Consider the following 25,573-nt stretch of genomic DNA (forward strand, 5'->3'; position numbering starts at 1 on the left):
GCTGCATAGAGGCAGCTGTACCCACCAGAAATAAGTGCATAATTAACTGAGAAAACAAACCACCCTGGTGGAATCACAAAATCAATCAGCTGTATAACAGGAGGAAGAAAATCACGGCAAAAATTATGAGGTGCAGCACCTAGCAGGATAAAAGCACTCTCATCACACTAAACAATCAACTCTGAGGTCAGATAAAGTCCACCAAAGACAAAGTTGAGGTACATTTGGCCTCCTAGGCCAAGAACAATCACAAAGTATTATTTAGATATGTCGGCAACCTCAAAGGCAATACACAGTTGTGTGCAGAGCTCATTGTAAATGCAGCCACCTATACTGAGCCAGAAGATATAGCAAACCTCCTGGCTGATAAATTCAGCTCCAAATTTACCTCTTTCTCCCCTTCAACCTTCTCTCAGGAAATATCAATTATAACTCCCTCTACTATAACTAGGAAACAGGTCCTTAATGCTCTCTCTAAGACCAAGAACACTGCATCAATGGCCCCAGACAATATCCCAGGATGCCTTCTAAAGAGTATGAAACATGACCTCTCAGGGCCTCTGGAATTATTATTTAACTTTAGCCTCCAAACAGGCTTTTTTGTCTCATGAATGCAGAAAGGCAACAGTCATCCCTCTGCACAAAGGTGGGCCATCTGCATACCCTGAAAACTACAGACCCATAAGTCTCACTAGTCTTCTATGTAAAGTCATGGAAAGAATTATCATGGAGATGATCAATAAAGATATAGTAAAGCTACATATACTGGACCCAACCCAGTTTGATTTCGTCAAGTGCAGATCATGCTTATGCAATCTGATGAACTTCTTTGAGAAAGTCACCAAAGCAATGGATGAGGACAAAATCATTCACGCTGCCTACTTTGACCTGGCCAAGGCATTTGACACAATACCCCACTCGGGCATTGTTGACAAACTCAAGAGGTTCGATACAAACCTGTATGTCACCCAGTGGTTAGTCAACTGGATCACAGACAGGACCCAGGAAATTAGAACTGGGGAGTCCACTTCTACAAAGAGGCCAGTCGCAAGTGGAGTCCCTCAGGGATCAGTCCTTGGACTGCTCCTTTTTGGCATTTGCTTCTCAGAAGTCAAGGCCAATGTCAGTAGTCTCTGTCTGACTAAATTTGCAGATGATTGCAAATTAGGACCTGTCATTGAATCTCACACTGACACAAATGTTCTCCGGGCAGGGCTGACACAGACAAACAACTGGTGACAAAGCCATGGCCTAACACTAAATGCCAGGTTCTTGGGAAGTCATCCATCTCTGGTAACTATCACATTGACAGCACACCCCCTTAGAGATGACCCAGTGGTCAGGGACTCAGGGACACACATAGATAGTAATCTAGCCTTTGATCATCATGTGTCTGCAGTAGTGAGGAAATCATTCTACGTTGCACAACTTATAAACCAAGGTATGTCATCTAAGTCCAAGCAGGTTATTGTTCCACTGTATTCGGCATTCATCAGACCTGTCACTGAGTACAGTGCCCCCTTTGGTATGTACCTAACCAGGCATATCCAACAATTGGAGTGTCCATAGAGGTTGCTCACTAAAAGAATACAGGGTGTAAGTAAAATGTCCTATGCAGACTGCCTCAAGGCCCTATCCCTGTATTCTGTATCCTGCAGGCTTTTCAGGGGAGATCTATGCCTGGCATAAAGGGCATTATTAGACCCCACTCTGATGGACCTCCTGCATCTCCACAAAACAAACAGTTGCAGAATTACCCATTATAAAGACTTAAACCTTGCATGTGATATAAATAGGATTTGCTGGAGAGATAGGCATGTATCCCAGAGACAACCCCATCTATGGAATAGGCTCCCAATCCATGTGAAGCAGAGTTCCTCCCTAACCCAATTCAAGTGCAACTTGGACAATTGGATGGAAAAATCCGTAAATTCATCTCTGGTTTGGCACCTATGTCTCTAATGGACCCAGGTAACCTGTAAATGGTTCATCTAATCCCAGGCCCATGCTTACCCTTACCAAGGGTATCAGAACTTGTCAGAGGTTTGGGATGCATGGCTAGGCTTAAAAAGGCCCTTGTGTTGATGTCCCTTCTTCAACATTCCACCGTCACCTTAAAAAAAAAAATGGGCACTCGCCCCCCCCCTAAAATATATAATCTCATACATAGCTCTACATTTTGCACACGTGTCCATTGGACACATGTAATTTGGTCCAGTTGGGTTGACAATGCAGTTATGTTATCCTCACCCCTCTCTCTGGGGTTTGAGAGTCCAAATTCATCTACAAATTCTGCCATAGTGCACGATTGTTGCTGTACAAAAAATGGATAGCTATGGTTCTTTCCTATACCCTTCCTGCACATCCCTCCCTGCCTTTCACTATGTTTCCCCCCCTGCTTGCCCTCATTTCACCACTTTCCTATCTCACTTTTTTCTTTATATGTTTTACTGTGGAGAAGCATGATGTGCCAGTTCACACAGCTTTGCTAAGCTCAGTTAAATAGAGGTATAATGACTATATGTGTTTATACAGACACATGTACAAAATAAGCAACTCTGCCATGTTTCGAACCTGAGCCCATCACACCTGCAGCACACTGCATTAACCCACCACACTACAAAGCTCTTAATTAAAATGTGTTTTTAAAAAATGTAGTAATTGCCAATTGCAGTAATTAGGTGTGTTTTAGCAGAGCTGCTCACCGTGCCTCACTGTGCAAACTGGAATAAAAAGTAATGGAAAAAATGGGAGTGTAACCTTGGACTCTGGTGGAATAGTACACCACTAGACAGCCAAAGACATAATAATGGATGTAACTGAGGCTTGTGATAGCAGGTAAATGTGCCCTTTTATCAGCAGCATGTAGAAAGTCACCTGCTAAGGCATTCTTGGCAAAATACATGTTCAACTGGGGCTCTAGTGCAGAAATACATCCATATAAAGCCATGCACATATTAATGGATGTAGAAAATGTTTGTCACAGCCTATATGTGTGCACATATATCTTGCAAATACACCTGCTGTAGCAGTGACTCAGCAGCTCATTCTTTTAAATGCCTTGTGTATGGTACATTTTGCCATACACAGTCCTGGGTTCAAATCCAGTGTTGTGTTGCATTTGAATTACATTATTGTGAAGACAGCAATTAATGAATGACTCATGTACTAATTACCCACACAAAGCATTGCAAATTAAATAACTGCTTTTCAGTGCTGGAAGTCACAGGCCTGCGGGTAGGGAGACACTTCACATATCCATATAGCATTACTATAGGGTCTATATTATAAAAGTGAATGCTTAACATAGTGAACGCTGTATAATCGACCCCCCAAAAAATGAAAACACAAAACTCCGAACAAACAGAACAGTGATTTTTTTCTCCCAATGAAAAAAAATTGCTGGTCTGCAAAAAAAAACAAAAACATGAAATAAAGTGGGGGGCTTCACGCCCCCCCCCACCCCCTACTTAAATATACCAACTCCAAGATCGCACCACAGGGGAGGAAATGGCAAAGGCCCGAAAATGGCCCAGTGATTTTTTTCACTGGGGAAAAAAACGTTGTTCCATGTCTTTGGGATTTTGCCATTTTGACATTTAGCTGTCGATTAAACAGCATTTGCTATATTAGGTGTTTGCTTACTTAATAGGGAACCTTACTATATGTCACCTAGTACTCCTAATACTCTGTTATTGACACAGTTGCCTAACATATGTATCTTAAACACATGCCTTAACTGGAGTCTAAAGGGCACCGTGCCTCTGCATCTACAACAAGGCTGATACAGCTGACACAGATACACCTACAGCTTGTTGTCCTCCAAAGTGTTCATACTCTCTGTCTATGTCTGTTACCTGCAGCAGCAGCTGCAGCCTATGGTACACACAGCTCTATGTGAAGGTTTCTGCTAAGAGACCTACGCTCTGCGACGATGTAGTCTCCTCACCCCAGTAATGTCTATCTCAACAGCTAAGAAAGGGGACCTGGTCTACATAAAGGCCTTATATATTGCACAGTGGTTGCATTTCATTGGCAAATGATAGTGCAATTCAGCTATTTTAGCTACAATTAGGATATCAGAGCCACAGATTGGTTTAGAGGCAATTACCTGCTAATGAGAAGCATGTTAAAATGCAAGCAGCTGGCTATGGGGAAACATTCTGAATGAGACTTTCCTCACACAGAGCATGCCTTTGCAAAACATTACTAGTAGCACATTTCAACAGAGGAGTACTGCACTCCACCAGTTATGTATTTTTTTTTGTGTATAACAGGATGCAGATGGGAGGACATAGGTAGGAAGAATAGGGATTACAGCAGAAAGCCTTCTTAGACCTGTGGTAATGACATGTCATTGATATCCTGCTGTCTTACACCTACAGGAGACGTATAATACTTCAAGGTGGCATTGTCTATTGTCATTGTGGCACACTGGTGTTGTTGGACTGTCCTTTTATAGTGGTTCTAATAGCACACTCTGTCTGGCACTGGTCTTATGACATATTATTGGGTGGTTGGCCTTAGGGGACACACCACAGTAGAATCCATAGGACATATTATCTACACTGTGTATTGGTGTACCATGGCACCTGTGTGGCTGCTACAGTTGTACAATATGCCTGGGTGATGACATGGCAAGGGTGCCATTGCACACAATGATAGGTGTGCTGGCTGCCACATTCAGTACAGAAGTGATACTGTGAGCTTTACACCCAAAACCTGTCGGTATAGGTGGTACAACAGTGAATGCATCTCCACATCCTAAGGTGTGTTTTAGCAGAGCTGCTCACCGTGCCTCACTGTGCAAACTGGAATAAAAAGTAATGGAAAAAATGGGAGTGTAACCTTGGACTCTGGTGGAATAGTACTGTCAACTGGTACAGTACGGTATTTCCATACCTTCATGTGTAATGGCTCAAATGTGTGTGTTGTGAGGACACTACAATATTGTCCCTGGTAGGTTGCACATCAGTCCCAACATGTGATGTACATACTCAGGGGTGAAAAGTGGGCACACAGAACTGGCTACACAGGTTTACACCTAATGTGCCTTAGATCACCATGTCTTTACAGTGGTATGGCAGGAATCATTATGGCATAGCTGAGGCCACAGTCACCAGTAGGTGACATACACATAACCTCCACATACTCTTCCCTCAGCATGCCAATATCTGAGTGCAATGGACATTTGTTGATGTACCTTTCCAAGCTGTACTGGCACTTGCACACAACAGTATGGTCCCTCACAAGGTCACGTCACATCTTCAGTATGTGCTCACTGCTGATCATCTGCAATGAATGTCATTGCTGTCTGTGGCATATAGACTACTCAGAGGTAATCTGTGCCTTGCATACAGGAGAAGGTGTGACCCTGCTGGCGTGCATATGCTGCCTATCTGTAGGAAGCATAGTAAATGGATGACCTGCTATAAGGACATTAACCTACTATGTGACATTAGGACTACATGCTTGTGGGAGGCATTTGTCTAGCAGACTTAAACACACCCTTGAAACAGACTCTGTCTAATGTTACACAGAGTATCTCAGTGCACCTCAACATATGCCTTCTGTATGACTGCCTGGGTGACCGTCATCGCAACACACAGCATCTGCCTGAATCCCTTTTGGACTAGGGCAATATGTGCTGATCCTGTACCGAGGGGTATAAAGATGTCACTGATTATGATGGCTGTATGGCCATTATGCTAGTTAAGTTCACATGTCCTATGGCTCCTTAAGATGTTGTAAAATGCTGTAACAACCTCTCACACAAACATGACCACATTCAGGCTAACACCATTTCCACTCACTGCATAAAGGACATGCCAAGGCACACATGTAGGGCAAGTTGGCTGTATATAGATCTGAATACTTACCTATGTACTGGTACACACTGCAGATCACAGTACCCGATGCATGCAACACACCTCATGTCTGCTAGTACTATCAGTTTAGAACATATAATGCTTGTTGATATCAGTAGCCCTTGTTATGGTCAGTCATTTGGGGGGGGGGTCACATCACCCACTACATATAAAATAATACTAAACCCTACTTATGTCTAAGTTACAAAGGTTATCACACTTGTGCTATATGGACCAAGCTAGGCAGCATGAGATTAGAACCCCTACCTATCTAGTTTTATATGCTATAGCTCATAGTGCTTATTGTATGCACCACAGCAATTGTATGCTGTTGGATGATCAACCATGGGTCTTAAGATGGATGACATAATCAGGCCTTGAGAAGAGGGCAGTTTGGAAGCTGCTAGCTAGTTACAGGGCCAAACAGTGCATAACCATTGCAGGTGGATTGCCCATGAGGGCATGCCCATTGTGCACACACACAGTCACACACATCAAGAAGGCTGGAGTGATATTAGAACCCCTACCTACCTAGTCTTATACACTATAGCTCACAGTACTTATTGCATGGACTACAGATTACGTCTTCTGTATGTGTGATTGCAGGCACAGTACTGGATTACACAAACTAGGCTTGTGTTGCACAGCATGTGTGGCCTGCAGAGTGATATTTCTTCATATTGTTATCTGCATCTAGTGTCTTAGCAGTGAGATAACTATTATCCTTGCTATGTGTGTACAGTTACCAATATGGCCATATGTGACTGATTGCAGTTAGATAGGCAAAAGTGTGGCCAGGGACATTGTGCCCTGTCCATGTATGTTTTGACAACATTATACATTACACCACTTGCTCACCTGTGTCTGTCTACATGGTGACATCCAGCAGGCACAAGGATCTGTAGGTGAGTGGAATATGTACTGTTGCACCCTTAGTTTGGTTCTTTTGAGCAACTGTATGGATGTGTGAGTGCAGATTTACTTACCATTAATAGGGTATGTGGGACAATACATAAATTCACACATATATCTGTCTATAACAGGAATGTTTCTATAAATGTAGCTGTGTGTTTGTATATGTATATGTGTTATGCAGATATATGTGGAGAGTCTATGTATCACTGTAATATATATAGCTATACATATCGGTATATATGTATATACTGATATGTATACGTATATGTCTGTATATGCAGACGTATTTACATATTGCAGGTCATTTTGATGATGAGACAACAGCACTGCGCTCATTTTAACTAAGTGTAGGAATATGCCCAGTGGGACTGTCAGTACTTACAAGGTGACTCCAGGCCAGACCTATCTGAACTCCATTGTGGGATTTTGTGTGTTGCAGACATTCCCAGCTGCACCTGTTTCTGCAGTACTGCACTTACCTCAAATTGTCCATGGCATTTCTCAGCTGTCTGCTGTACTTAATATGTGACTGATGTTCATACTGTTACTCCACACACAGACAGTCTGCGTAATGCTCAAGTGTACAGATTTTGACAGAATGTCCAGAATTTTGCCTCATATTTCTGGTCTGTTCCTCATACATTTGTGGTGTTCTGATAAATTATTGCAAATTGAAGTCACTGAATAATATTAACTATAGACAAACATTTGAGTGTCAGACTTTATATCCTTCAGATATTCTGTAATAATGCAACTCAATGTCATACTAGCAACTTTCTAGGTTAATCAGAATAATGTGTACTGTCTATTTTGGGCCTTTGTTCCCCATTCTTTCTGGCTTGGTCCAGATTTCTTGCACTAATAGATTGAGAGGTATGACAGTCTATAGAAACACTAGCATACTAATATCTCACATGCAAAAGCTGTGTATACTGCCAGATTCGAACCGTCAACACCATTACCCATACTAACATCCCTAGCCCACTGAGCCACACAGGCTGACAGACAGAGATGTGTCCTTCATCACACAGTCAACAGCATACATATGTATGTTGTTATCCCTGCATTACGTGTATAATAAACTGTGTGATTGGGTTCTATGTGGCAGCCCTGAGATTGTCTGGTCTGCTGATATACCATTGCTGACTTACTGTTACCGCATTTGTATGAGAACACTGATGTGTTGGGGGTGGGGGAAGAACAGCACATGATTTTCTGGCATAGACAGTAGTGCAAATGTCATGAGACCCCACTGTTTAACATCTCCCTTTACTGCTGTAGTGAATATTCCATCCATGAGGCCTAGTGAATATTATGCAACACATACTATTGGACTGGGTATCTGTAGTCCTATGTGGATGTTACATCTCTCCAAATAGCCCATTATATTCCTTTGCATTCATGTAGGAGGTCCATACATACAATACCATATTATAGTACTCCTTACAAGTGGTGTGTATGTGAGTGTCTTATCTTGCAAATGCAATTGACAGAACTGTAGTTCAAGGTTGACTCTGTCAGATGCATGCAGTACACAGTCAATATGTGATTAGGTTCAGGTTGTGTGGGTTGCCTGGCATAATTTTTAATACATGTACATGATTTGGAGTAAGATGTTAGTCCCTAGGGTCCTAGGTTTTCAGTGCATGTGCTATGCATTGCCAAAGACAGGGTGTACTGGGCATGCCTATGTCTGCCTATAGGGATGTCATCAGGGGATTCCTCCATCGAGTTCTCCTGTGAGTGTGGCTGTGGTGACCTAAGCACTGGTGGGGGGGCTGTGTATCCCTTCCCTTTGCTGATCCTGCTGCAGCTGTTTCTGCAGGATCATATTGTGTAGCATGGCACATACTGTGAATATCTGTGCATATGTGGCTGGAGAGTACTGTAGGGCTCTACCAGATATATCAAGGCACCAGAAGTGTGACTTCAGAAGCCCAAACACATGCTCTATGATGTTCCTAGCTTGCTCATGTACCTCATTATGGCATTCTTCCGTGGGTATGTGTGCATTTCTGATGGGTGTCATCATCCACGGTTCCAGTTTGTAGCCAACATTCCCCAAGTAAATTGCTGTGTGGGATGTCCCCCCTAGCAAACATCTATTACAGCTCTATGTGTGCCCTATATGGGAGTCATTATTAACTGCCACGGCTGCCAGACCACACATTCATGATAATGCCTGGGCATTGCACACAGCCTAGCAGTTGATGGAGTGGTACCCCTGGCGGTTGATGCAGATTCTACCCTCCTCACTGGGTGGTGCCTTGATGTGTACATGAGTGCAATCTATGGTACCCAGTACCTCAGGGTACTGTGTTACATAGTAGAAGTTTTGCATATTGCTGGCCCTTGCCTCAGGGGTGAGGGGAAAATATGTGCTCACTGGCATGTGGCAGCATGGCATCCAGGAACTGGTGGAGTACCCTGGATGCTGATGCCTGTGAGACCCCCATCATGTCCCCAGTTGTTCTTTGGAAAGAACCTGTGGCTATTCTCCTAAGGGCTACACATACCTTTGTTTCCACTGGGATGGGTTTCCCTCTGTTGGCTCTGGGTCTGAGTTGAGAGTGGCAGAGCTCAATGAGTTCTTATAGTATGTCCCTATACACCCTGTACTCTACAATCTCTAGCTCATGTAGCTCCTAGAAGGTTACCTTGGGCCTGTGCACTCTTCTCCTTCTCTGCCTAGGCCTATTGTCAGCAGCACCAGCAGCACTGACTTCAGTATCTAGCACATACAGATGTAGCAGACCTGCAGCAGTCCCTAGCATTCTTTCAGTTAAAATTCCCAAGTCTGTACTTCAATGGTGCAGGATATGGGGGAAAAATCAGATTGTAGGATGTATGTATACATTGTGATTGGCTACCTGTGATGCATTTCACTTGCCTAGTATATCATTAACATCATTTAATGTCCTAGTTTAAGTTAAACAGGAGTCAAGCCTAATTAATATGTCATGGCCTTTTAGATACACTCAGCACTGCTGCGTGCCATGCAAACGTGAGCTTCCTAGGTAAATAGAGCTTAGCATTTAGTGTACATCCCCCATATTTTCAGTCTCAGCATGGTGGCATGCCATGCAAAAACATGGAAACGAACACCCCGTAGGTAAACAAAGCTTAGCACTTAGTGTACACCCCCCAGACTTCCACGCTCACTATGGCTCACAATGAATAATTAAGCTAATGGATTATATAATGAGATGGTTCATTTATTATTTGCATCTGATGAATTCTTAGCAACTTAGATGAAAACGCTGTCTGTGGAATTGCGTTTATGTGTTTGAATTGACTATTAAACCAGCTTTGGAATTCTACCATTGAGCCGACTATTTTCCTTCATCTGTGGTACTTATTTTGTTTGGCTTTGGAGTCAGTGGTGTTTAAGTACCTGTTCCAGTGTTATTTTTGGTTAAGTAGTATATTTGTTATACTTTCACTATGAATTGAATGGAACCATCTTGATAAATATGACAGGTTAGAAAATAAATCCAACAAATACATTTGCCATAAGCATTTTTTGCAGGAGGCAAAGTCCCACTGCATATCCACATATGGAGAGCAAGCCCTCTACACCCCCTGAACTTACATATACTAGTTCCAGAGTTCACAAACACAAAGAAGGAAGAAAATTCCAAGTTTGCACAATCTTACAAGTAGTATATTTAAAACTCAGGAGTGTAGGTGCAGAACCCCCAGTTTAGGGGATAGGGGATGGATCTTCCCTGCAAAAATATTTAAGTGGGGTAAGCTGCAACTTGTTATGGTTGTATTGTTATGAACTTTAGATATTTAAGTTGTCATGCATTGTACCCTAACATATTGGGGCACAGTATTTGGTTATAGAGCTGGTTTTGTTTTGTTCTTTGATGCAATATGCTGTCTAGCTATCATTCACTTATGAAGTCAAAATACTTTTCTATGTCCTTCTTTTAGTGAGTGAATTAGTTGTATTTTATTTATTTATTTATTTAACATTTGACAACTGCGGTGGTGGTGCTGCGGTAGGGTTGTCGCCTCACAGTAAGACGTCCCGTTTGATTCTCAGCTAGAGCGTCTTCTGTGTGGAGAGATGCGTGAATGGGCATACCTTCATTGAAGGTTGTGTGTTAGGGCCGGCAACTCGGCACGTAAAAATCTACTGCCAGTCATTAGTGAACCGTAGTTCTGCTGTGGTGACCCCTAACTGGGAAAAGCCGAAAGACACAATATTTAACATTTGTTTACCGGGGAAAGTCTGACTGGACACAGGTCCATTTTCAGTGTAGGCCCGGGGAGAAAACCTCCAGCAATAAAAGACAAACATTATACAAAAAGAAAAAAAACAGATTACAAGCCATTATAGAATTTACAAATTCCAAGCCATAAATAGACAAAAGAGATAACACATTAGCAATTTTAACAAATGAATACATCAAAGGTGTGCAGTATTGTACAGACTCAAAACTAACATATAGTTGAGTAAATACAATATTTTTGAGGAAGACTTAAAATACTTTGAGGTAGTTGAGTAAGTATATATAAGGAAGGAAGGAAGGCAAGATAGACTGGAAATATGAACAGTATATGAAGTACAGTTATATGAAGTTTAGAGTCAAAGAAAATCAGGGTGTGTGTATGAAAGTGCAGTATATAGAGTTAACCAGGTGGGTAGCAAGAACAAAGCCTGATGTTTTCTAAGTGAGTAGATATGAGTTTTTTAAATTGTACTTTGGAGCTGGTAGAGGAGATGGAGGTGGGTAGTTTATTCCATATTTTAGGAATGACATTAGAGAATAAAGATTCCCCAGCAGAGTTGTTAGCCTTGGTGGATTCTAGTAGGAGTTTGTCACTGGAACGGAGTGTTCTAAAGGTGGTGTAAGGTTGTATAAGATTTTTTTAGCACAGAGGTTTTATCTGGTTCATGGAGTAGTTTATGGGCAAATGTTAATTGTTTGTACTGGAGCAGCTGAGGGAGTTCTAGTCAGTTTAATTGTTTAAGGGCAGTGCAATGGTGTGACTTCTTATATGGGGAGTTTGTAGTGAACCTGGCTATTTTATTGTAACATGTTTCCAGTTTAGTAAGGTCTGTTTTGCGTGGATTGGTCAGTATTGGGGAGGTGTAGAGTAGGGGTGACAGGAAGTGTGTCTGGCAGTGGTGGTTTTTGTGGATCTAGTTAAAAATTTCTTGTTTCTGTAAAGAAAGCCTAATTTTTTATGAACTTTTTTGATAGTTTGGGCTATGTGATATCAAATTTTAGATTATTGTCAATTTCAGCCCCTAACAGTTTAGTATGAGTCACTGGGGTGATAATAGTTTTGTTTTTGGACTCTAGGGTAAAATTAGGAGTGTAGAAGGAGTTCTTGAGGGGTAAGAGAGAAAAGAAGCTTGGTTTTATTAGGGTTTAGAATGAGTTGAGAATTGATACGTCAGGATTTAACTGATATAAATGAATCTTGGGTTATATTGTGGAGGTCCTGTAAGATGAGGGCATAGCATATGAGGGTAGAATCATCTGTGTATTGCATCACAGATGCATGGTGAATGGAGGTGTGGAGTTGGTTGGTAAAGAGGGAGAAAAGTAGTGGTCCTAAAACTGAGCCTTGTGGGACTCTTAGGGAGACTGGGAGGAGAGAGGACAGGTGGTGTTGCCACAGTACAGCCTGCTGTTGGCCTGATATGTGATTTTGGAACCAGGTAACAGTGGACGTGCTAAGGTTTAGGGAGGAGGGGACTTTGATGAGTTTGTTGTGGTTTACCATATTAAAGGCTTTGGACAAGTATAGAAATATGGCGGATATGAATTGTCCTAAATTTCTATGGTGGTTGACTGCATATGAAAGGACATGAAGGCTGTAGTGGTACTGTGATGGGGGTGAAATCCATGTTGTGTGATTGATAGTAGACTGTGGGTGTTGAGGTAGTCCATGAGTTGAGTATGGACTACTCTAGGATTTTAGATAGGGGTGATAGGATGGCAATTGTGCAGTGGTTACTAAGTTTGGTTGATTTGGCTCCTTTGTAGAGAGGTATTATATGGGATATTTTTCAGATAGCGTGTACTATGCACTCTGACATTGATCTGTTTATGAGTATTGCTACTTTATGTATTGTTTTATTATTTATTTGGCATTTCACTTGTTTCTTTTTGTTGATTTCCTGTGGTACTATACCAGGCTGGTGCTTACAATTATTTGATTTACTTTTTGAAGGAGTAGACTATGTCATTAATAATGTATGAAGAAGTATCAGTTTTTATATTGTTTTTATAGTTTATTGCATTTTACTTGGCAGTTTGACAGACATTCCCAAGCATTCAAAAAGATAATCACTGCCAGCCCCATATGGGCCAAGTAAAATAACAGCAATAATCTCCGTCTCAAAGACATAGTAAAGCTGCACCGAGAAACATTGATTACCATGTAATTACCGCTCTGTCAAATAATGACTGTGCTAGTGTTCACCCTACTAGCCCATACATTGTGGCTCCACAGGCATCTACTAAAATTTACACGTGCACACGCACACACACACACACACACACACACACACACACACACACACACACACACACACACACACAGACCTACTGATGACTTTGTGTTACCTACTGAGGCTTGTTTTATTTTGTTATGAATTTCAAAAAACAGGAGTGTGTGTTATGTTATGTTTATGTGAAGCCATGAGTGTGAACCTGGCCATTTTGCCTTATATACATTTTTTATTTATTTTCACTTATTCCCTTTAATTTGTTTTCTTTTGTATCTTATTAATGTATCCTTGGAGCTAAGTAGCTTATTACTGGTGATAGTTGGGTGTGTTTTCAATAAATGAGTTTTACTTGGGTTATAGGCCACTTAAAGCTGTGAAGATGTGTATATGTGTACATGAAACTAAGCCACTTTTAATGTGTGTATTGCATATGTGTTTTTATTGGCAATTTTACTTATTTTATTAATTTGTGGTGATTTTTAAGATGTCTGTACAGCGTGTCAAGTGCAAAAAGGATAACAAACCAACTCATTGAGCACAAATCAGCAAATAGCAAATTTCAACTCTCTGATCACTATTCCCATAGGAAATGACTGCTGCTGCAGTTTTCAAGTGTGCACGAGCACTGATTATTTTATTCTGGGAGATTTCTACCTTCTTTGTCTCTGTATGATCATGGAGTTGGTATATATATGTTGGGAGCATTTCATTCTCTATTTATTTATCCCTTGTTGATAAGGTTTAGTCCCACCAGGCTAGTAGCTTATTGTCAGGGGGCAATCAAGGTGGTATTTTTTACTACTAAGGAAATTTGGCCAGGCAGAGGGGATCTTCCCTACTCGCAAATTGTACTTGCGGCTTGACTAGCATTAGTATATGCATACGTCCCATTCTTAGTGCAGTGACTGCTGGGAGGATGGTATGTGAGATGTAGTTAGCATTGGAAAGAGAGGAGGTGAATGCCAGTTCTAAAGAAGTGAATGCCAGTTCTAAAGAAGTTACTTGTGGTGTTTCAGAGGATTCAGAAAACGTCTTTAGTAGGAGTTGTTTGCAGTTTTGGAGGATGTTGCAAAAGACAAGTGCATTGTTTCAACCCTTCAGTCAAGAGGGTTGCAGGATGATATATTAAATAAAATGATAAATCAAAGTGAACCAGAGAATGATGTGTCATGGGGAGAAACAATAGAAAAATGCAAGGAGAGGAAGTGGAGAATTTTATGAAAGGGGCAGTACAGAAAAGCAGAAAACATATGTGGAGACAGTGGCAATTAGCTGTGGAGAGAAAAATTATAATAAAACAGAAGATAACATCAAAAGAAAATTTGTGATGAGAATACATAGTGAACGAAATAAGGAGATAGATATGAGGTATGGGACACTGCAGTACATCCTTTAAGAATTAAAACACATTAGGTAAGAACTTTTATTTTAATAAATAAAGAAACATTTTGTGACATTTATGAGACTGCAGAAAGCATGTAAACATTTTTGTGTGAATATGAAAAAAGAATTATAATCCATGGAATGATGATATAGTGTTTTTCGAGAGACAAGAAAATACATATACATATACAGTTTTGGACAGAGGTTGAAAGACAGACTTTGAAAGGACATTTAATAATATTTGTAAAGAACTGATAGACATTTCAAAAGTTTATGATAATAGGGGTTTATGGACTAGGGGATAGAAATATTGTGTTAAAAATCGAAATGGAAAAAAAAGTATGTGTACCAAGTATTTTTAATGTTGAAGGAAGTAAGATGTGGTAAAATATTAAGGACAACCAAGAACATGTTTTCTTCTGTGAGAAAGTAGGACACTTACTAAATAATTGCGAAAAAATAAATGTTATGTTTTATATTTGGGAAAACTGAACATAATGTAAAGAAATGCAAACTTGAATGTTAAAAACATAAAAAAATACTAGACATGCATGGATGGATTGTAAAAAAAATATAATGAAACAGATAGTGAAAATAAGGGGAGGATAAATAAAATGAAAAAGAATTGTTGATAGGAACAAAAGAAAACTTAGAAAAAGAACATTAAGTTAATAAAAGAAAAGAAGAAGAGAAGGAAATCATAACAGATTCAGAAGTTATTGATGAAGAATATATAAGTTGGAAAGTAGTAAAAATAAAAAAAAAACTCAATTGCTGAAAGAGTAAGAGGTAGAAAAAGAAATTCAAAGGCATAAACTTTGAAGAAAAAAGAAAAGAAATGGATGAGAAATAATGTATTTTAAAAAGGGTAGTATAAGCAGATGATGATTTCCTTTAACTTAAGGAATAAAGAAACTACCAATTTAAGGATTCTGTCAGTAAACATAAACAACATGAACCCTATAATAAGAAGGATAGGGATTTGAGAATGGTATAATAAATGTGATGTCAATATATTTGTTTTAGAAGATAAAGAATTTCTAACAAAGGAAGAAAGATTATAGACAGAAAAAAATATGTCATGGAGAGATAATATAGCATTTGGGAAATGAGCATTGTTCAGGAATAGCAATTTTAAGCAGAGGAATAATAAAGATCTTAGTTGTTTAGATTTAACATTATTTAGAATGGGAAGATTTACTGTCAAAGATTTATGATGGCAAGGAAAGTTTATAGATGTATAGCTAGATATGCAGATGTCATTTGTAAAGAATGAGAGAATTTATTTCAACAGATATTGAATTATATAATAGGAAATATGGATATTATAATAACAGGCAACTTTAATTGTGATTTAAGGGGCAAAAAGAAAAACAATGGAACAGATGTAAGAAAAATGAAATAAGTTATGAAATTTGTTAAATTGGTAATATGGAATAGAAAAGTATGGACATATAGAAGGGGAGGAATATTAAAATATGAGATTGATTGTTTTGTAATATCCAAAGGTCTAAGTATAACAAATGGAGAATCAATTGCAATAAGATAGATCATCTGCCTATATGGATGGAAGTAATCAAAAAGAAAGAATATATTACACAGAAAGGAATTGATAATACAATTAACGGAGATTGAAGAGACTAAGGCATGAACTAATGGACAGCTATTGAAAAGCTTGTCATGTACTTATGCCTGTTGTAAGCCTAATCGGCTTTTTTTAAATAGACACAATGTTTATTTTTATGAACGCTATGGTACGTAAGTACGCACAGTAGCGTTCTTTGTTTTGCATTCAAGAATTAACCAGGCACATACGCGCAAGGAATACTTTGTTGTGCTGTGATTTTTAAAAGTGTTTCAGAGTCTGCAGAAAATAAGTAATTTTGAAAAACTGTTTTTAACTTTTGATTTATACGAGAATAGCCTAACTAATGTGATACAAGTTTTTAACCACCTGTAATTGTTGATTGTTTTACGAGTCTACTCTGGATAGTATGAACTTCCAGTAAAACACGGAAATATCTAAAGTCACACTTTGTAAATATGTGCATTACAAGCAGTTTGGGTTATAATAACCAAGTCTGAAATGGCTTTTTTGATATATACTGCCTGAAAGTTCAGTACGAGATTTTCCTAAAGCACCATGAGATGATAAGTAAATATGACAAGGCTCTGAGATATACTCAATTGTTTAATATAATATAATGTATGTTTGGACACCGATGCATTTTTTATGTATGTTTTTTTATGTATGTTTTTTATGTATGTTTATTTTGAACTATTCAGTTCTTACTTTTAATATACCAGTATTTTTCTTAGCTGAACAAGGTAACATTCATGGAACTGAGTTTAATGGGTTACTGTATTTTTAAATGAAGGAAACATGTGATTATAGAGATCCTATCACAAGCTTTTGCTGGTTTTAAAAGTGATGTTCAAAGTTTTAGTTTGTGTAAAGAGTCTGAAGAAGCCTTTGGCGAAAGCGCTTACTCGTTTGGAATAAACAATTTGCTAACTTACATGGATTTATTTGTTTGAATTTCTACTTTCATTTTATTGCTCATTGGAAAGTCACGCATCTTTTTGGACTGACAATTACAGATAGACCATGTTACTTAGGAGTGAATTTTACATTACTTGGTCAGAATGGTGGATTATTGAAAAAAATATAAAATAAGTTACTTAGAATAACAGAGTGAGATAAGAAACATGGGAAAACAATGGTATGTAAAAACTTATAAAGATATGTTTGAAAAATTTAGAAAAGAAGGGAGAGAATATTATGATAAAGAGAAGGAAGTATATAAAAGAAGTTACAAAAAATTATTATTATATAAACAAAGATAAATATACAAGAAAAAAGAAACGTCAGCATACCTAAGTAAAATAGTGAAAGAGAATAGTAGTGTAATGAGAGAAATGAAAGATAATAAAGGAAGAGTAAGAAGAAATCAATCTTAGATTATGGAAATTGTAGAAAATTATATAGAATAAATTGTTTAAAAATAAAGGAGATATTGCAATGAAAATGGGAAGTAAACAAAAACAGAACAAGTAAATAAGGAAGTTGAAAAATAAATTACTTTGTATGAACTAGAGAAAGTACTTAAACAGTTAAATATAGCTCTGACTGCAGGTCTGGATGGAACTGGATTTGAAAAGTATAAAAATTTAGGTCAACAGTGAAAGGAATATTTATTACAAGCACTTAAATGAGTGGTTAAAGGAAACATTGAATCATAAGGAACTATATAGTGGAATACTAAAATTTATATGGAAGGAAGAAGAAAAGGAAGATAGAAATAATTGGAGACCAATAGTGTTAAATAACACAGATTATACGATATTTATGAAAATAAAACAGAAATGATTTGAAAATAAGATTGCAGATATAATAGAAGAAAGCTTATATGATTTGAAAGGAAAATATGCCACAAATTATTAATGATAATAAGGGAAGTGGTGGATTACATTTTAAAGAGAAGAGAGGATATTATGTTAAACTTATCGTAGACAATATTAATAAAGCTTTCAATTCATTTTAGCATGAGATGTTATAGCAGTTCATGAAGGGGTATAATTTTAGTAAAAAATTAGGAAAATTTGCATGACACATATGGTAATAATAAAATAAGAATTTTGGTAAATGGATTGTTAAGTAAAGAAATAGAGATGAACAAGGGTATAAGAAAAGGATGACTTATGAATAGTATTTTTTTTGCTTTAGTTAAGAATTTGGTAGTTAGTGAAGTTAACTCTAAAACAAAGAATGATAATTATACAATGACATCTCATTACTGTTCAAACTTGTACACCTGATTGGTCAGCACAAGCAGCGTGCACATTGTAAATTGAGCATATACCAATAGAATAAAATCTGGTCACCGAAGTACCGTTGAATGGCCAGATTTTCTTCTATAAGTATATGGAATAGAGGCATGCATCCCAACTGTCCAGATCTTTAGAAAATGTCCAGATTTTTGCTTCACATTTTCAGACTGTTCCTCATAAAAATTGAGGTTTTCTGACAAATCATGGAGGAGTGAAGTCACTAAATAATGACACACATTTCAGTTTCAGACTGCCTTTCCTTCAGACAATGCAGGATAACACAAATGTTTTTCTAGCAGCTTTCTAAGTTGATAAGAGCAACATTTACAGTCGGCCCCTATTTTGGGGCCTTTGTCCCCTGTTATTTAAGGCTTTGTCCATATTTTATGAGCTAGGAGGTTGAGAACTACATATGCAGGGCAAAGCAAATACAAGGAAAAATCTGCAAAACTAATGAAATGTACCTGTTTTTCCTTGCATTTCTGCCCTGTCTCTCCTATACCTCTAAACTGTCAAGATTTTACTGTTTAGAAAAAAAAAAGCAATGGAGATCTTACTTTCTCCATTGCTTTTGTTTCAACAACCTGATGCATTGTGCAAGCACGGGAATGTAAGTGCATAAACATGTGCAGTACATCAACAAATGCAGAATAATGAGGAAACAATGCAGAGGAACACTACAGCACCATTATATAAGATATTTAAGAAAAGTAAGCAAATCCTTTCATAATAATATCATTGTATAATAACAATAACTGATTTGTGGGTGTGGGTAAATGAAGATTTACCCACAGTTGGCTTTGTTTAATCACTTTTACAGTGCTATTGTGAACAAACCACTCCAACTGTGGGTAAATCATCAATATACCCATATCCACTCATCGGTTATTGCTTAAATATTCAATGCAAAAAGGTGAGAGATTCCAGTATTAATGACATATGCAGATTATATTATTATAACAACAAAAATTGTATAAGGATGAGAGATGTTGTACTTTGTGTAGTTGATTGAGATAAATAGATGTAACTTTAAATAAAGATAAACATAAAGGAATGGGAGACAGTAAAAATAGAAGCTATACAATTTACAATGAAAGAATTTGCTGTGTTAGGTATATATTTTGGTAAAGAAGGGTATATAATACAATGGGGATCATTATTAAAGGAACTGAAATAATTCTTTTATGGAAAACATAAATTGGCATACAAGAAAAAAGTGAATTTGATAAATTCAGTATTAATGAGTAAAATAGCATATTTTGCAAACATGTTTATGATTCTGAAAATTCATGAGAAACAATTATTAGAACTATTTTTCATTTATATGAGGTTCTAGATTAAATCCAGTTAGAAGAGGAATACTGGACATGAATAGAGAGGAAGGAAGACTAGGCCTTCTAAATACAGGTCTATATTATAACATTGAAGTCTAAAAACTTCAAATGTTATAATATCGAACCCATTCAATTGAAACACCAGAAAACTGAACAGTCAGAATAGCGAAATTTTTCCCAGGGAAAAAATTTGCTGTTCCGACAAACATACACACAACTCAAGCACACCAAAATAAATCCACACACATACACTTCACAAAACCCTACACTAAACCAGACATACACCACTAGCTATCCACTTACCTTAACCCAACCCTAACCCTAAGGTCCCTAACTATCGCACACTCACCTTACCTGCTCCCTAACCCTAACTCACCTACCCCACCCTAACCCTTGCATCCACACAATCGCACACTTACCTGACCCACACCCTAACTCACCAACCCATGCCCAAAAGCACACTCACCTTCATTCGCACACTTACCTTAATCCGGTCCATAACCTTTGCTCCACAGTTGAGGAAATAGCGAAGCTGCAGAAACGGCTCACTGAATACTTTCCCTAAGAAAGTATTAGGTGCTCTGCAGCTTTGCTATTTCAAGCGTTCACTTTACTGGGTCCGATATTATAACATTCAAAGTTTTTAGACTTCGATGTTATAATATAGACCCCTAAATACAGGGGTATATGCAGCGTATTTAAATGTGTATAAAGTATTGAAATAGTTAAATAAGAAAAATGAAAAACTAGTAACAAGAGTGTTCAAATATAAGTATGAAGAATTTGTGGGAAACAATATAAAGAAACAAAAAAGTAAAATACATTTTTAATGAAGAAGTAGAGAAGTATCAACAAAAGATAACAATGTGGAAAATAAGGTTTGATGAAATAGAAGAGGTTGGCATAGTGGTTAAGGTGTTTACCTTATGGGCACAAGGTGCAGGGTTTGATTCTCAGATAAGGTATTTGGCTGGATTTGAATGACCTACAAGGGCAATTAGCCTAATTCTCATTTGGACTGGAGGTTGGCATGAGTGGCTATAATTGACTTTCTGGCTGACACAGACATCCTCCAAAAGGGTCTCATTGAGAGAGATACCTTGTTTCAAAACCATGGCCTTAAGTTAAATGCCAAAATGCATAGTCATCCTCTTTGGAAAAAACAAAGTAACCACAAACTACCACATAGGTGGTAGCCCTCTAAATACAGAAGATGTAATAAGGGATCTGTGGACCCAAGTAGATAGTAACCTCTCCTTTGATAATCACATTGCCAAAGTGGTTAGAAAATCATTCTATGTGGCCCACCTAATCCCAAAAGGGTTTGCATCCAGATCGAAAGAGGTCATTGGGCCCCTCTATGCATCACTCATCAGACCCATCATAGTCTACAATGCTCCATTTGGGATGTATCTTACAAGACACCTGCAACAACTGAAAAGACCACAGAAGTACCTCACCAAGAGGATCACTGGCCTCAAGCAGATGCCCTATGCAGCTCAACTTAAGAAACTCCAGCTATACTCGGTTGCATACCACCTACTCAGAGGTGATCTCTGCCTGACATACAAGGCCATGTCCAACCCAGAATTGATGGACATGCTCCACCTAAAGAAAACCATATCCCCTTGAGCAACATGCTGGAGAGATAGATTTCTGTCCCAGAGACTTCCCGTGCTCTGGAACAAGATTTCAATGTTCATTAGGCAGAGCGCCTCACTAACCCTCTTCAAGAGAAACCTTGATGAGTGGATGGGAAACAGAAAGTTTACCCCAGGGATCACTTCAATGGCTCTGCTGGACAGAGGCACAGGGAACTAATCTAAGGGGGCATCAAAAGCCAACACATTCCAGCTAGGCTTATAAATGCCTTCGGGCAGATAGCCTAGTACCTACCTATGAACCTATGAACCTAAAGAAAATAAAAAACACATGGTATGAGAATAAAGTGATACAATATTACTGTGTTAATCAATAGGAACATTTATCAGAGGAAATGTTAAAGCAATAAAATAAATAAATAAATAAATGGTATAGTAAGAAAGTAGTACATCAAGTTTTTTTATGGAGATGAGGAGTACAAAAAAAATACCAGTAAAAAGTAGTACACTATATAAAAAGAAAAGTGAAAGAATATGTCTATATTATGGTGAAGAAGAAACCACAGAACATGTTTTTTTTTTTAATATAAGAGGGTAAAAAAGCTGAGGGATAAATTATATGCTGAAATTTTCTTTGAAGATTTTAAAGACAGTAACAATATAAATATTGATGTGATTGAATATAGGCATCATAAGAATAGTAATAAAGAATCAAAAACAAAATTAATAAAAAATTGTTTTATGTAGTATGGGTAACGTGGAATAAGAGAATTACCCTGTTATAAGAGGCAGCTACCTAAAATATAAACAAAAAAAGTCAAATTATTTCTTCAGCATGATTAGGCAGATTTTTTTCTAGAAGTGAAATTACTGTGTCCTTTATTTTCATATTGACAAGACTTCTTACTTTTGTTCAGTAGTTTTTAGCATTAGAATATAGCATACAACAAATGTGTTAGCAACCTTCTGTTAAAATGTGCAGATGTATAAATGAAAGCATTATGATAGGTAGCACCTGACTGTCATTTGTGTATTGCTTTGCTAGCTGCAACTGTAGACATATACTGCTTTTGAGTGTATTTGTATCATATAATTGTGCTAAAATGAATTATAATACAGCTGTAAGCATTTCATTTTTTTGATTACCAGAATGAATTCCAATCCGAATCCATAAAGGCAGTCCTGGGAGATGAACAAGTTCAAAGGACCCTATGAAGCTGAGAATATCCAAAGCCATTCTTGAAATGTCCACAGCATGTCTGTTTCCATTTCTCTTAGGCAAACCTGATACCACCATATAAGCATCTCCAATAGTTTCCACCTGTTATTAAAATAGAGCAAAAATGTGATTACCATTAATACAATGACTGTTTATTTATGCATCTGTTTGACAACCTGGTTAGCATACTTAAGGCGAAAGGCAGGCAATATCTTTTTTACATTAAGAAGAACATTTTACAAAAGTGACTTGGTCACATCATTAGAAACTACTAAAATTAGACTGTAGGTCATGTCCTTACACATGGTACCAGTATAAGGTAGCAGCACCAAAGACATGCATGCACCATTAATAGAAAGCCTAAGAAAAGTTAGCTTCATTAAAATAGACTGTGGCAAGTTTATTTTCCAACTGGCAGTAAGCCAGTAACAATTTGTAATTCAGAGATAGCCCTCCCACAGTATTTATCTCAAAGGGGTGCAGCAACATGGTGAGTTGCCTTTCTGGCCTATTACAGATGCTATTGAGGCACTCCATGGATCAACCCATGCTAACTAGCCATGTGTTTTCCCCAGAAATTCCTGCGGTAAGGCATTTATGCAGCTGAGTGTGTCAGAATTTTTTTTCACAGGCAACTTTAATAGTTCAGTAGTTAGCACACTGCATCTTGATGCTTGGTTCTTCATGTTGTTTATTGTCTGTAGTGCCTTCTCTATTTCTCTATTGAGTATGCATGTCTTCCCTTTGTATATTTGGGTTTTCACCTGATGCTGTGTTTTTTTTCATCATCCCAAAAGCATGTCATAGATGAATTTTCAGTCCTTCAAATTGCTTGTAGGTGTATGTGCCATGTGTTAGTGACTGTCTGTACATCCTGTACCTACCCTCTGACATAAATAAATCATGTTGTATAGATAGATGCATCTCTTAGAGAGTAACCTTTCTCTGGAACAAGATTTCCGTTCTCATAAAGCAAAGCCCTTCCCTGACTCTCTTCAAGAGCAACCTAGACCAGTGGATGAGTATTCGTAAATTTACTCCTGGGGTGCCGCCCATGTCCCTTCTGGACAGAGGCAGCCAGTATTAGATAACATAGCATAGGCTCATACCTCTGTGTACTTCATTCAAGTAGCTTTTGAGAATTGTGAAACACGAGTTAAATATGGCTAGGCTTGAAAGGGTTCTTGGGCCATTAGCCTAATAACCTGCTATGAATCTTTGAACCTGTGATACATATACTGATGTCCTCTCCAGAGTTTGATTTTCTGTCTTGTACCTGTTGATGCTGCAGTAGGCTCTAATTCATTGCAATAAGTGGTTTGTGACAGAATGAATTAAATGAGTTTTTTAATAGGTAGTAACAGAATGAATTAAAAGATGTTTTTTTCCAGTTTTACAGGGTATATGTTCAGTAAGTACTATTCATTTTGAAGACAGCTATATGATGAACAACTTTTGTATTTTCAGTATCTTGCTTCATGTTTTGTATTAAAGTTACTCACACTAGTTTGTTAAGATATGGTGAGAAAAGTAATGTTTGTCTCCTTTTTTCCCATTAAACTATTGCATGTTGAACAACTTTTACACTCAGAATTCTCTGTTATCTTGTTCTCGTTTAAATACATTCAGTTTTGTTTGTTAAACATGGAACATATATTCTATTTTTCTTTGTTATGCTACCTCCAAATCAATGTTATATAAAATAAAGGATTCTGTAGGCTTTTGAGTTGAATAACACTGTTTACAGTAGAAATGCATTGCTTCTGATTTGAATACAAAGAGTACTTCTACAGTAAACAAGGCTGTGTCGACTACTGCTGCTAGAAGTAGAAATGTTTAAATGAGATGTAGAAACAGATAGATGATTGTAGTACAGTACTAATAAGTTAGTGAAAATTTGATCTTAGGTTTCATAGGTTCATAGGTAGATACTAGGCTATCTGCCCTAGGGCATTTATAAGCCTAGCCAGAGTGTATTTGGCTTCCGCCTCCCTATTAGATTAGCCTACTGTGCCTCTGTAAAGTAGGTCACAGAAGGTACCCTTTTAAGATTAGTTTACTGTGCTTCTGTCTAGCAGGGACACAGAAGAGATCTCAGGGGTGAATTTGCGATTTCCCATCCACGCATCCAGTTTTTGCTTGAAGAGGGTCAGGGAGGGGCTATGTCTAACATGAATTGGGATTCTATTCCAGAGTGAGGGGAGCCTCTGGGAAATGAATCTGTCCCTCCAGCATGTCCTGTTTATTTTTGTGCTGAGGGTTAGGTCCCTGGAGCGTGTAGCTCTAAGGGACTTGGATTTTTTGAGGTGGAGCATGTCCATGAATTCTGGGTTTGACATGGCTTTGTATGTCAGGCATAGATCGCCTCTGAGTAGGCGGTAAGCAACTGAGTAGAGCTGGAGTTTCTTTAGTCGAGCTGCATAGGACATCTGTTTGTAGCCCATGATCCTCTTGGTGAGGTACTTTTGGGGTCTCTCCAGTTGCTGCAGGTGTCGGGTAAGGTACATTCCAAAAGGGGCATTGTATTCAATTATGGGCCTCATGAGTGATGAGTAGAGGGGCACAATGTCCTCTCTTGATCTAGATGCGAACCCTTTCGTGATAAGGTGGGCTATATAGAAGGTCTTTCTAACCACTTTGGTAACGTGATTATCAAAGGAGAGATTACTATCTACGTTGGTCCCCAAATCTCTAATTACTTCTTCCATACTTAATGGATTACCACCTATGTGGTAATTTGTGGGCACCTTGTTTTTCCCAAAGTGGATGACTATGCACATTTTAGCATTTAGCTTGAGGCCGTGGCTTTGGCATCAAGCATCCGTCTCTGTGAGACCTTTTTGGAGGATGCTTGTGTCAGCTGGAGATTCGATTATGGTCCCCCAGTTTGCAGTCATCTGCGAACTTTGTCAGCCATAATCCCCCCGTGTTAGCCTGAACCTCAGAGA

The 25,573-nt window shown here is 38.3% G+C and overlaps 1 protein-coding gene across 1 annotated transcript in view; it reads right to left on the bottom strand.

Annotated features, from left to right (window-relative positions):
• Nucleotides 1–24,032, bottom strand: part of LOC122814290 (heat-stable enterotoxin receptor-like) — a 194,307-nt gene extending 170,275 nt beyond the window's left edge. The window contains exon 1 of the mRNA XM_044086882.1: nucleotides 22,553–24,032. Within this exon, the coding sequence (XP_043942817.1) occupies nucleotides 22,553–22,703 (151 nt within the window). The 5' untranslated portion in view covers nucleotides 22,704–24,032. The remainder of the gene's footprint in view (nucleotides 1–22,552) is intronic.
• Between the last annotated feature and the right edge of the window lie 1,541 nt (nucleotides 24,033–25,573).

The sequence above is a fragment of the Protopterus annectens genome, chromosome 1.part1 (assembly GCF_019279795.1).
Source record: "Protopterus annectens isolate FY-2018-M chromosome 1.part1, PAN1.0, whole genome shotgun sequence".
NCBI lineage: Eukaryota > Metazoa > Chordata > Ceratodontiformes > Protopteridae > Protopterus > Protopterus annectens.